At 40.5% G+C, this 13092-nt stretch overlaps 1 protein-coding gene across 1 annotated transcript in view; it reads left to right on the top strand.

Moving 5' to 3' along the window:
- The window catches only part of LOC132122760 (glutamate receptor ionotropic, kainate 4-like), a 351304-nt gene that overhangs the window by 151770 nt on the left and 186442 nt on the right, over positions 1-13092 (top strand). The window contains exon 3 of the mRNA XM_059533136.1: positions 2928-3062. Within this exon, the coding sequence (XP_059389119.1) occupies positions 2981-3062 (82 nt within the window). The 5' untranslated portion in view covers positions 2928-2980. The remainder of the gene's footprint in view (positions 1-2927; positions 3063-13092) is intronic.

Below are 13092 nucleotides of genomic sequence, written 5' to 3'. Positions count from 1 at the left end.
TTTTTTTTTGGAAAGTCAATGGGGCCCAATGTGGTATGAACATTTTTTTTCCATATGAGAAAAATATTGATTGAAGACTAGGGTCTGACATAATAACGCATTGAATTAAACATAAAATTTTGAAAAGAAAGACTGAAACAGTATTTTCAGTCCCAGTTTAGTTTGGGGATCAATTCTATATTTCCTAACTATTAACTATGACTTTTGTCTTAATAATATCCTAATTTGCTGCTTATTGATAGTAAGGTAGTTGTTAGGGTAGGATTAAGGGACCTAAAATATGGTCATGCAGAATAAATTATTAATATGTACTTTATAAATACTGATAACAGCCAATAATCTAGTAATATGCGTAACAAGCAATGAGTTAAAAGTGAGAATTGGTACATAAACTAAAGTGTTACCATATTTTCTTGTAAAAAATGCTCCAATAATATTTGTTTTATTTACAGCTCCAAAATCAGTTTTTAGAGTCCAGATGTAACTTAAGATATTAAAAAAGCCACAGTTTTAATTTGTGTAAAAAAAAAAACTAAAAAAAACAGCCATTTCACCTTTCACAGGTTTTCTCTGAACAATGTTTGTTTAGAGAGAGAAAGCGAGAGAGAAAAACTCTGCATGGCTTGTCTGGGCAGAGAAGGGTAGCGGTTTGATTTGAAGACACAGCAGGTCTGATTCGCATGATTCCCTTTGAGAGCAATGACAATTTCAGAAAAGAGTAAGAAACGGAACACATTCTATTTTCATCCTTTTTTTCAAGACTACATTGAATGCTCTGTGGTTTTTGTAAGGTCTCTACTGTATTTTTAATTGCCTGTCAGCTCCTAAACTGAGCTTTTAGCCAGATACATTTCCTGCCTCGGATCATATTTAATCGCAAAACTGAGCTTTTAGCCAGATACATTTCCTGCCTCGGATCACATTTAATCGCTTCTTGTATTTCCAGGTCGGGTTTCTCTTTGGTATTAATACATTCTTTTATCGATTAAAGAGCACTACTGTGAATCAGGTAATCGTTTACTCAGCGTCAAGTTGGTATGGATGACTTTATTCTGTGGAACTTAAAACTACATCCAAAATATAGATGAGTTTGTTTCTTTATCAGAACAGATTTGGAGAAATTTAGCATTGCATCTCTGAAGTGAATGGGTGCCGTCAGAATGAGAGTTGAAACAGCTGATAAAAATGTCATTATAATCCACAAGTAATTCAAATGACTCCAGTCCATCAATTAACGTGTCAGGGAAGCATTGGTGAACAAGTGATGTAATGGGGAATGTCTCCAAATCTGTTCAGTTGAAGAAACAAACTAAAATACATCTTAGATGACTTGGGGATGAGTACTGTTTCAGCCAATTTTCATTTTTTGTAAAATATTCCTTTAAAGTCAATGGGTTCCAAAGCAACAGACTCCATTTACCTTATATGGACAAAAAGAATGGGTGTCTTTTACGAGAGGGGCGGGGCCGAGAGCCGTGGGAACAGAGCGAGGCCGGTGGAATAAATGATAATGTTCTTATCATTCTCATTTGCACAGCACTAGATTATAGAAATCCATTAACTGTACGGCAGTAAAATAAAATTACAAGTGTCCGTACAAACGCTGTTTCTGTTCTGTATTCTCCTGCTGAAGATGCTGTGCACAGGCCATGGGAAACCAATGAAGTTGAATAGCTATAATTGCATTTGAGCAAAATGATTTGAATGTGCGTGCTTTTTTTAATTGTCATTGCATCTTTATTTTGATAAATGAATTTGGAATGTGTTTCCTGACATGCATGCAGGGATGGTGTAGGGCCATAGAATATACCGTTTATACAGTATAAAAACCATTATGCCTATGGGAACAAAACAAACATGTGTGTGTGTGTGTGTGTGTGTGTGTGTGTGTGTGTGTGTGTGTGTGTGTGTGTTTTAAATGCTCTACATAAGCAAAAGAAGATAAGTTGTAATGAATAAGAGATGGTGGAGAAAGCGGGAGTATTTCACTAAAATAAATGTCTCGTGACAAACTTTTTAATCTTATGCCTTATGCCTCTGCATATTCCAAGCAAACGCAACAGACATAGTTTGTAAGGATTTCATATTTATAATTTCTACTTAAAGAACTTACATCTTCAAAAAAAAAAAAAAAAAAAAAAAAACAGCAAAAGCTGTGTCACACAGGCTAATCGACAGTGTTAGATGTGTCATTATAATTAAAATCAATATATGTGATTTATGATTTTCTTCTGGATAATGCGGCTGATATGAAACATGTTTGTAGCAACATGAATCATAACTGCAGGTACACTGAGACACTGTTACTTTATCTGCCTTAATAGCAGCTGTCAGTTGAACTTTTCTGCACGTGGATTAAAAATATACTGCCTCAGCGGGATTTTTCTTAGGCAACCATTATTTTAGAATGTTTTGCTTTACTGTTTTCATGGAGACGCGGCATGTTTGTCACGTGACACATCGCTTTTATTTTGTCTTTTCTTTTTTATTCAAACTATTCATTAACGTGTTCACTATATTATGAAATATCTGATATTCCGATTCTCAAATATATGCAAGTAAATGTATTTTGTAGTTTAAAAACCTTTATAGTTACCATGTTAGCTGATCTATTACGGGTAAAGGGTGCCGCCATGTAAGTTCGTGCTGAGTTTGAGCTGTGGGACATTTTTTGGACATTTTAATTGACAAACTAGTGAAAGTGTAAAAAATATGTTTTAACAAAGTTTATTTTCTATGTTATTTAAGGAAACTCCCAATGATAAAGTTCTTAACAACAAAACAAGTATAACAGTGTTTATCACAGTGAAAAAAAATAAGAAAAATTTGGCACCAACAAGCTCTTGTACCATATGCGCATAATTCCTTTGATTGAAAAGCATGTTTTATATTCTTCTGAAGTGTTGCTGTCGTGTTTGGTGTGGCAGGTGGCTGTGTGAAGGGGGACCTCCAGGGCTGGACCCATGAGGAGTCAAAGAAGATGCTCGGAGCCTGGGCCCCTCTGCTCTTTTTAGCCATGTGGGTGAGAAACGCCACCAGTGGCCCACTCTCATTCAGATTAGGTGAGTAATGTCAAGTCAAGTCAAGTCACCTTTATTTATATAGCACTTTAAACAAAAAAGATTGTGTCAAAGCAACTGAACAACATTAATTAGGAAAACAGTGTGTCAATAATGCAAAATGCAAAATGATTAAAGGCAGTTCATCATTGAATTCAGTGATGTCATCATCTCAGTTCAGTTTAAATAGTATCTGTGCAATCATTTGCAATCAAGTCAACGATATCACTTTAAATGAAGTGACCCCAACTAAGCAAGCCAGAAGCAACAGTGGCAAGGAACCAAAACTCCATCGGTGACAGAATGGAGAAAAAAACTTGGGAGAAACCAGGCTCAGTTGGGGGGCCAGTTCTCCTCTGACCAGACGAATCCTGCAGTTCAATTACAGGCTGCAGCAAAGTCAGATTGTGCAGAAGAATCATCTGTTTCCTGTGGTCTTGTCCCAGTGGTAGTCTGAGATAAGGTCTTTACAGGGGATCTGTATCTGGAACTCTAGTTGTCCTGGTCTTTCAGGGATGTAGAGATCCTTTCTAGGTGCTGATCCACCATCTGGGCTGGATACATACTGGATCCGGGTGGCCGCAGTAACCCTCTGATCTGGATACTGACCAGAACTGGTGGCTACGGTGACTGGATCCGGGTGACTGCAGTGACACTCTGATCTGGATACAGACTGGAACTGGTGGCTACGGTGACCTCGGAATAAGAGAGAAACAGACTAATATTAGCGTAGATGTCATTCTTCTAATGATTAAGCAAGTACATAGGGTGTTATGGGAAGTGTTCCCGGTTCCGGTTTACCTAATTAATGCAGCCTAAAAATCCTTTAACGGATCTGGATATTAGAAGCGTATTAGTGTGTTATATGTAAGCCAGGTTAAAGAGATAGGCCTTTAATCTAGATTTAAACTGCAAGATTGTGTCTGCCTCCCGAACAATGTTAGGTAGGTTATTCCAGAGTTTTGGCGCTAAATAGGAAAAGGATCTGCCACCCACAGTTGATTTTGATATTCTAGGTATTATCGAATTGCATGAGTTTTGAGAACGTAGCAGATGAGGAGGATTATAATGTAACAGGAGCTTGTTCTTATACTGAGGTGCTAAACCATTCAGGGCTTTATAAGTAATAAGCAAGATTTTAAAATCTATACAATGTTTAATAGTGAGCCAGTGCAGTGTTGACAGGACCAGGCTCATATGGTTATACTTCCTGGTTCTAGTAAGAACTCTAGCTGCTGCATTTTGGACTACCTGGAGTATGCTTACCAACTGTGCAGAACAACCACCCAATAAAGCATTACAATAATCTAACCTTGAGGTCATAAACACATGGATTAACATTTCTACATTTGACATTGAGAGCATAGGCCGTAATTTAGATATATATTTTTAGATGGAAAATTTCAGTTTTACAAATGCTAGAAACATGGCTTTCTAAGGAAAGATTGCTATCAAATAACACACCTAGGTTCCTTACGGATGACGAAGAATTGACAGAGCAGCCATCAAGTCTTGAGTTTTTAGGTCCTATAATTAACACCTCTGTTTTTTCAGAATTTAGCAGTAAGAAATTACTCGTCTTTCAGTTTTTATATCGACTATGCATTCCGTTAGTTGTTCAAATTGGTATGTTCCACAGGGCCACAAAGAAATATAGAGCTGAGTATCATCAGCATAACAGTGAAAGCTAACACCGTGTTTCCCGATGATATCTCTCAAGGGTAACATTTAAAGTGTGAAGAGTAACAGCCCTAGTACTGAGCCTTGAGGTACTCCATACTGCACTTGTGGTCGATATGATACCTCTTCATTCACTGCTACGAATTGATGGCGGTCATATAAGTACTTTTTAAACCACGCTAATGCACTTCCATTAATGCCAATAAAGTGTTCTAGTCTATGTAAAAGAATGTTGTGGTCAATAGTATCAAACACAGCACTTAGATCCAATAGCACTAATAGAGAGATACAACCACGATCAGATGATAAGAGCAGGTCATTTCTAACTGTAAGGAGAGCAGTCTCAGTGTCTGCTGTTTTCAAACTCTAGAGCACATCACTATCAAAGGCCTGTATTGTTTGGTATTCCTCACGCTGAATGGTGTAATTTGTAATTACTGTTAATTAAAGTGATGGGGATTTACACCAGAATTGCTGCCTTAAGGCGGACTGTAACTCCCAGAATTAACACACTGGAAAAGAAGAATGAGCATGTGAAGGCTGCTTGTTTTATGTTGATGTTGTTAAAAAAGGCTAGTAGAAAATTTAATGGTTTGCGGTGTTGTAACACTGTGGAGGAAGCTGCAGTGAAACAGAGTATTTCTGACTCATAGAGGTCACTCTTTATATAAATATATTTACTGAGTTCACATTTCTGGTAAATCATCCTGCAGTTGGCTTACAGGTCCGAAATCTGGGCCACATTAAATTTTTTTTTAGGTTTGTTTAGGTTTTACATTACAACTCGAATTCCGGAAAAGTTGGGACGTTTTTTAAATTTTAATAAAATGAAAACTAAAAGACTTTCAAATCACATGAGCCAATATTTTATTCACAATAGAACATAGATAACGTAGTAAATGTTTAAACTGAGAAATTTTACACTTTTATCCACTTAATTAGCTCATTTAAAATTTAATGCCTGCTATAGGTCTCAAAAAAGTTGGAACGGGGGCAACAAATGGCTAAAAAAGCAAGCAGTTTTGAAAAGATTCAGCTGGGAGAACATCTAGTGATTAATTAAGTTAATTGATATCAGGTCTGTAACATGATTAGCTATAAAAGCTTTGTCTTAGAGAAGCAGAGTCTCTCAGAAGTAAAGATGGGCAGAGGCTCTCCAATCTGTGAAAGACTGCGTAAAAAAATTGTGGAAAACTTTAAAAACAATGTTCCTCAACGTCAAATTGCAAAGGCTTTGCAAATCTCATCATTTACAGTGCATAACATCATCAAAAGATTCAGAGAAACTGGAGAAATCTCTGTGCGTAAGGGACAAGGCCGGAGACCTTTATTGGATGCCCGTGGTCTTCGGGCTCTCAGGCGACACTGCATCACTCATCGGCATGATTGTGTCAATGACATTACTAAATGGGCCCAGGAATACTTTCAGAAACCACTGTCGGTAAACACAATCCGCCGTGCCATCAGCAGATGCCAACTAGAGCTCTATCATGCAAAAAGGAAGCCATATGTGAACATGGTCCAGAAGCGCCGTCGTGTCCTGTGGGCCAAGGCTCATTTAAAATGGACTATTTCAAAGTGGAATAGCGTTTTATGGTCAGACGAGTCCAAATTTGACATTCTTGTTGGAAATCACGGACGCCGTGTCCTCCGGGCTAAAGAGGAGGGAGACCTTCCAGCATGTTATCAGCGTTCAGTTCAAAAGCCAGCATCTCTGATGGTATGGGGGTGCATAAGTGCATACGGTATGGGCAGCTTGCATGTTTTGGAAGGCTCTGTGAATGCTGAAAGGTATATAAAGGTTTTAGAGCAACATATGCTTCCCTCCAAACAACGTCTATTTCAGGGAAGGCCTTGTTTATTTCAGCAGTACAATGCAAAACCACATACTGCAGCTATAACAACAGCATGGCTTCGTCGTAGAAGAGTCCGGGTGCTAACCTGGCCTGCCTGCAGTCCAGATCTTTCACCTATAGAGAACATTTGGCGCATCATTAAACGAAAAATACGTCAAAGACGACCACGAACTCTTCAGCAGCTGGAAATCTATATAAGGCAAGAATGGGACCAAATTCCAACAGCAAAACTCCAGCAACTCATAGCCTCAATGCCCAGACGTCTTTAAACTGTTTTGAAAAGAAAAGGAGATGCTACACCATGGTAAACATGCCCCGTCCCAACTATTTTGAGACCTGTAGCAGAAATCAAAATTGAAATGAGCTCATTTTGTGCATAAAATTGTAAACTTTCTCAGTTTAAACATTTGCTATGTTATCTATGTTCTATTGTGAATAAAATATTGGCTCATGTGATTTGAAAGTCTTTTAGTTTTCATTTTATTAAAATTTAAAAAACGTCCCAACTTTTCCGGAATTCGGGTTGTAGATTAATTGATTCCATTAAAATGTCTGAATAGTACAGATTTCAGGCAACACACACAATCTAGAAAGAAGAATAAAAATAAATAAATTAGGATGTTTTCCAGATTTGAAAATTACGTTAGGTTAAAGACTTTTTAGGAAGTTTTCAGGATTTTAATTGATTGAATAAGAACATTAGTGATTTATCATGTGACTCTATGTACAGATTGACAGATGTTTTGTGCTTTCATTGAACCACAAGATCTTCTTTGGATCAGTTTAAAAACATGCTTGATCACATGATCATCAGGTTTTACATAAACTTGTGGAATTCATACAATTCAAGGGCTGCTGTCATGAATGCAAATGAGGAGCAAATAGTAAGACAGTCTGAAATTCATGTAAATCTTTAAGCCATTTTGTTATTCTAATAATATAATAATTTGTAAAAAATAAATAAATAAATAAATAATAATAAAAAAATACATTCTTCTGAACAGGTAAACTTTTACTGTAGACCTCACTGTAATTTTTTCTTAACAGTAAAATTTAATTTGGAAAGTATTTTAAAGTGATAGTTCACCAAAAAAAAAAAATAATAATAATAATAATTCTGACATTTCAGGGAAAACAAAAGAAGTTCTATGTTTTTTTTTTTTTGTTTTTTTGTTTTAAAGAATGAAATTAAGAAAGAAAATCTAATGGTATCTCAAATCTAATTGGATGTAACGTTGTTTTGGTCCCAGGATTGGAACAACATGGGGTTGAGTAAATTATGATAGAATTATAATTTGTGTGTGAACTATCCCTTTACCAATGAAAAAGTTACTCATGTCAGCATTAGCTTTATTGATATTATAAAATTACTTAATATTTAGTTCAGAAAGCAGTAGATTTAGCAGTTAAATAAATACAATTCTAAATAGTCTTTGGCTCTTCAAAGCAGTTACATTGTTCCCAAAAGATTTCAAAACACCACGTTGTATTGCCAATGACATTAACGTCCAAAACATCGCACTGGATATTTTTTTTTTGATGAGAGCACTTCAGACTTGGCATTAATGTAACATTACTTTCAATTACATCCTCCCAGAGAGAGCTCTAATAATGTCAGTCATAATGCTGAAGTACAATTAAATGCAACAAAAAAAAAAAAAGGCCTCAGATACTCTGTTAAGAGATGTTGTTTTTGTGAGTTGTGTTTATTAGTAACCACACAGCCTCTGTCTCACTGGAGAAAAGCATTAAAGGACCTTCCCCTCATTGAAGAAATTAATAAAGCTGTTTAAACTGACTTCATTACGGTTTGGAAGGCAAACCAAAAAAGAAAAGGGAGACAGAAAGAGAGACAGAGCAAACAAAAGAAAAAAGGAAAAAATGGAAACAATGTTTCACTTGATTATACATTTAGTCAGGAATTATAGTTTGGAAAAAGTCTAACTAGTGAAATGTTTACACGTTATGTGAAAACTAGAATAAAAAGAGACTTACTCATGTTTATGATCTCTGCTGAATAAAGTGCTTCATTCTTTTTTTTCTGAGGAAATCCATATCTCAAATCTTCAACCACATCGCATCTTTTTGGGGTGAATTATGTCTTATTCCTCTCATGGCGAAGCAAACAGTAAAATAAAAAAAATAAAAAACTTGAAGAACAGTCTCGTTGCGTTGTCTTCTGTTATGGGCGTATTCAAGCCGCGCGCTTCAGTTTGAATCTGAATAGCGCGTTCAGCGCGGGGGCGTGGTCACATTAGATATAATGAAGGAAGACGTGAAAAACGGACATCGCGTTGTTTTTATATGGATTACTTTATCACAGAATATTTGTTTTCGGCAGCACTTGTTTAGTTTAAAAGTAGACATGTCAAGCTTTCTATAGATATCTCTCTCAAGCCACACCAAATCTCTTAATAATGTGACTCTTCCGGGTCTGTTGTGAGTGCGTTCACGACGCTGTTAGCGTAGGATGCTGCTGATGTGTTTCTGGACGCTCAATAACAAAGATAACACGTCAGTAGCGTCATCGACAACAGTCACAGCTGTCGCGCTCACAACAGACCTGGAAGAGAAGACAATGCTGAATATGCTGAAATCTGCGGCCTTGGGTGACGGGATGGGGGACTTATGATATTAAACTTCGTAACCTATAATAAAAGATAATGAATTTCAAACCCTAACTAAACACATTTTATTCAAAGATCAACCGTCTGTCATTACTCTTAAGTCTGCCACAAGAAAGAACAACATTAAAATCATGACCTCAAATGTCAATGTAAAAAGAAAAAAAAACAATGACTGTTGTAACAGTGCGTAAATCAGACCTTTCTGTAACGCTAACGCTAATGAGCTTAAAGTTATTTTTTGTACACAGTGCCGCGAACTGTCAATCACTCCTGTACGCGTGCATCACTGTCCTCCTCACAGCTGCAGCAACTTGCACTCTCTTCATCAAGATTTAAAACAAAAAGGGAACAAAAAGGTCGTATTGTCTTTGTGCATATAGATTAATTAGATAAATGAATATCTAAATTCGTACCTAGCCGCCTACGGTATTCTTTTAGAACTTAGAAAAAAGATGCTGCAGCCAATGAGCAGCCGGCGGGGTCTGGTTGCAGGACGACTCAACCTCCGCAGACAGTTTTTAATGTTTTTCAGACAATAACTACTCAAGATTTTGCTTTAGTATAATTTTCGGGACAATTAGGGCCAGATTCGGGATTCGGGAAAACAATATCTAAATTCGTGCCTAGCCGCCTACGGTATTCTTTTAGAACTTAGAAAAAAGATGCTGCAGCCAGTGAGCAGCCGGCGGGGTCTGGTTGCAGCACGACTCAACCTCCGCAGACAGTTTTTAATGTTTATCAGACAATAACTTCTCAAGATTTTGCTTTAGTATAAATTTCGGGACAATTAGGGCCAGATTCGGGATTAGTGAAAACAGTTTAGATTTCTGGACTGTACCAAATTTTTTGGGATGTCTGGTCACCCTACCTGAAAGAGCTACTGCATTACTTCATTAGCTTGCATCTGACCTGCAGCAATATCATTCAGGCTTGGTGGGGTGTCAGCCAGCGAGTCATCGGATTCTGACGATGTGTTCTTTTAGTACTCAGAGTCTGAAGCCAGGAGAGCATATTTAATGTTGTTCACTGTATTTGAAGTTTTACCGAGCCGAGTGTGCGCGTTTCACACACCCTCTCCGGACACGTTGAGTTGTTACTGAAAGCGGTAAAGGTGACGCATGCGCTTTTCACTTGTAAAACTCAAGGGTGTATGGGTAATGTAGTCTCTGCTCTCGGTGGGATGAATTAGGAAGCTTGCATTGTGTAGGGCGCTCTGAAAAGCAGCAGCGCAGGCAGAGGATTAAACCTCTATTAAAACAGATGTCCAAATGAACGTACCGGTACGCTAAAAGCCCGTTCTGGGCACACGGAGAGGTGCTGGTACGCTCAAGAGCTATATTTGGAACCGGCCCACTTAAAGCACTGTATTTGGGTGAACTAACCCTTTAAGTATTAATTTAGGCATTAGTTCATGTTTATTCATGTACCCTTTTTGTAATTTTTTTCCCACGAATGTCATTGTCTGGCTTGCACAATGAAAGCATCAGGCCAAAGTGGCACCACACTGCCAGGAGAATGGGTGTGGTATGGTGTTCTGATATATGTTCCCAACTTGGGATGTGTGCTGCTGTTCCCACCTAGCTGCTTAATTATTTTAAGGGGATAGTTCTTTTTTTTTTTTTATTTATTTAACAGATATATTCTTGTAAATTTAAAAGTAATGCGTCACTTTACTAGTTACTTGAAAAAAGGTAATCTGATTACATAACTCGTGTTACTTGTAATGTATTACCCCCCAGCACTGTATATAGAAATATATATATATATATATATATATATATATATATATATAACCCAATAATATATATATTATTATATATATAATATATATATATATATGTAACCCAACCCGGTATCGGATGCATCCGTCTGCAACAGGAAGGGGCGATTGAAGTCGGGGGCCCTGAGCACGGGCTCGGAGGTGAGGGTGGCCTTCACGCGCTGGAATGCGCTCTCCGTTTCCGGGGTCCACGGGACCTTCTGTGGCTGCCCCTTCCTGGTCAGGTCTGTCAGGGGAGAGGCTAAGGAGGAGAAGTTAGGAATAAAACAGCGGTAGTAACCCGCCAACCCCAAGAAGGCCCGTACCTGCGTTTTGGTGGTGGGCTGCGGCCCACTTAGTAGCTGAGGTACTTGGCTTCGGTGAGGGCCAGGTGACACTTACGGAGTTCCGACAGAACCTTCTGCAGCCGCTCCAGGTGGTCCTCCCAAGTCTTGGAGTGTATGACAACATCATCTAGGTAGGCGGCTGCGTAGGCCTGGTGGGGCCGTAGGAGGATGTCCATAAGCCTCTGGAAGGTGGCGGGAGCCCCATGCAGGCCGAAGGGTAGGACCCGGTATTGCCAGTGGCCACTAGGGGTCGAGAACGCCGTCTTCGGCTTGGCCTGCTCCGTTAGGGGGACCTGCCAATAGCCTTTGGTGAGGTCAAGAGTCGAGATATACCGGGCCCTCCCTAGGCGATCCAGGAGTTCGTCCACCCGCGGCATTGGGTAACCGTCAAACTCCGAGACTTCATTCAGGCGGCGAAAGTCGTTGCAGAACCCGAAGGTGCCATCGGGCTTTGGGACCATCACAATGGTGCTGGACCAAGGGCTGCGTGATGGTTCAATGGTTCCTAACCTCAACATCTCCTGTAACTCCTCCTCAATGGCAGCAAGGGCTGCAAGCTGGGGCCTATTCCACCACCCAGCGCTTCAGAAGGTTCACGTGGTACAGTTGGTCCTCTTTGCGTCGTCCAGGCTGCCGTTGATGGGCCTGCTGGGCTTTGGCAAGGTGCTCCCGGACGATGGGCATGACCCTGTCAATCCTCTCCTGCATCTCCCAGACATGCTCGATGGTGGAGCAGTGGATGGCCGGCTGCTGTTCCCAGGCTTCTCGGGCAACATCAAGCAGGCCACGGGGCTGTCGGCCGAAAAGGAGCTCGAAAGGGGTGAACCCGGTGGACGCCTGGGGTACCTCCCGGATGCCGAAGAGGACATAGGGCAGCATCTTGTCCCAGTCACCCTTGTCCTCAGCAGCCACCCGCCGCAGCATCTGCTTCAGGGACTGGTTGAAGCGTTCAACCAGGCCATCCGTTTGCGGGTGGTATACGGTGGTGCGGAGCTGTTTTATTTGGAGGAGCTTGCAGAGGTCAGCCATCACCCGGGAGATGAAGGGGGTGCCCTGGTCAGTCAGTATCTGGGATGGTAGGCCGACCCGACTACTCAACAGGAAGAGCTCCTGGGCGATGGCTTTCGCGGTGGCTTTGCGGAGTGGGTTGGCCTCAGGGTAGCGGGTGGCGTAGTCCAGGATGCTGCTCTCGGGCAAAGGCCCCAGCCCCAGTTACCTGCTGGAAGAGGTCATAATAGAGGTTAGGATTATGATGTGATGACTCACCCTCTCTGGGGCTGTCCGAGGCCAGCAGCACGGGATGCCGTCGGGGCTTCGTGGTCGTCCGGTGTGGGGGGCGGTTCCCGGTGGGGCTGACAGGCTGGCTCGCGGAGGCCAGGCGCCAGGGGGCGCCGTGATGGTGACGCGCCGTGCCGGTACTTTTCGAGTATCTCTGTGGACACAGGTGATGGGTAGTCTGATTTTCGGTTCCGACCGTGGAGGAAGGACAGTTGGCCGGACAAGGGTGACGGCGCTGCCTGAATCAAGGAGGGCGAGGACCGGCCTGCCATTTATCTTCACTTCCGCCCGATAATTTAGATAATTTAGATAATTTAGGGTCATGCATATAATGAGTCAGAGTTTCAGTGACATTTACCCACTCGGAGCCAGACAGGGACATAAGCAACCGACAACCCCTCTCTGCCAACTTCTGCCATCCAACAGGACCATTTGGCTCCCTCCATCTTCATCTGTTTATCAGTATTAAATATGTATATGTTTTAA

This window comes from Carassius carassius, chromosome 41, assembly GCF_963082965.1.
Source record: "Carassius carassius chromosome 41, fCarCar2.1, whole genome shotgun sequence".
Classification (NCBI taxonomy): Eukaryota; Metazoa; Chordata; class Actinopteri; order Cypriniformes; family Cyprinidae; genus Carassius; species Carassius carassius.
The sequence above is the reverse complement of the archived record's forward strand: the minus strand, read 5'-3'. Positions and strand labels throughout refer to the sequence as shown.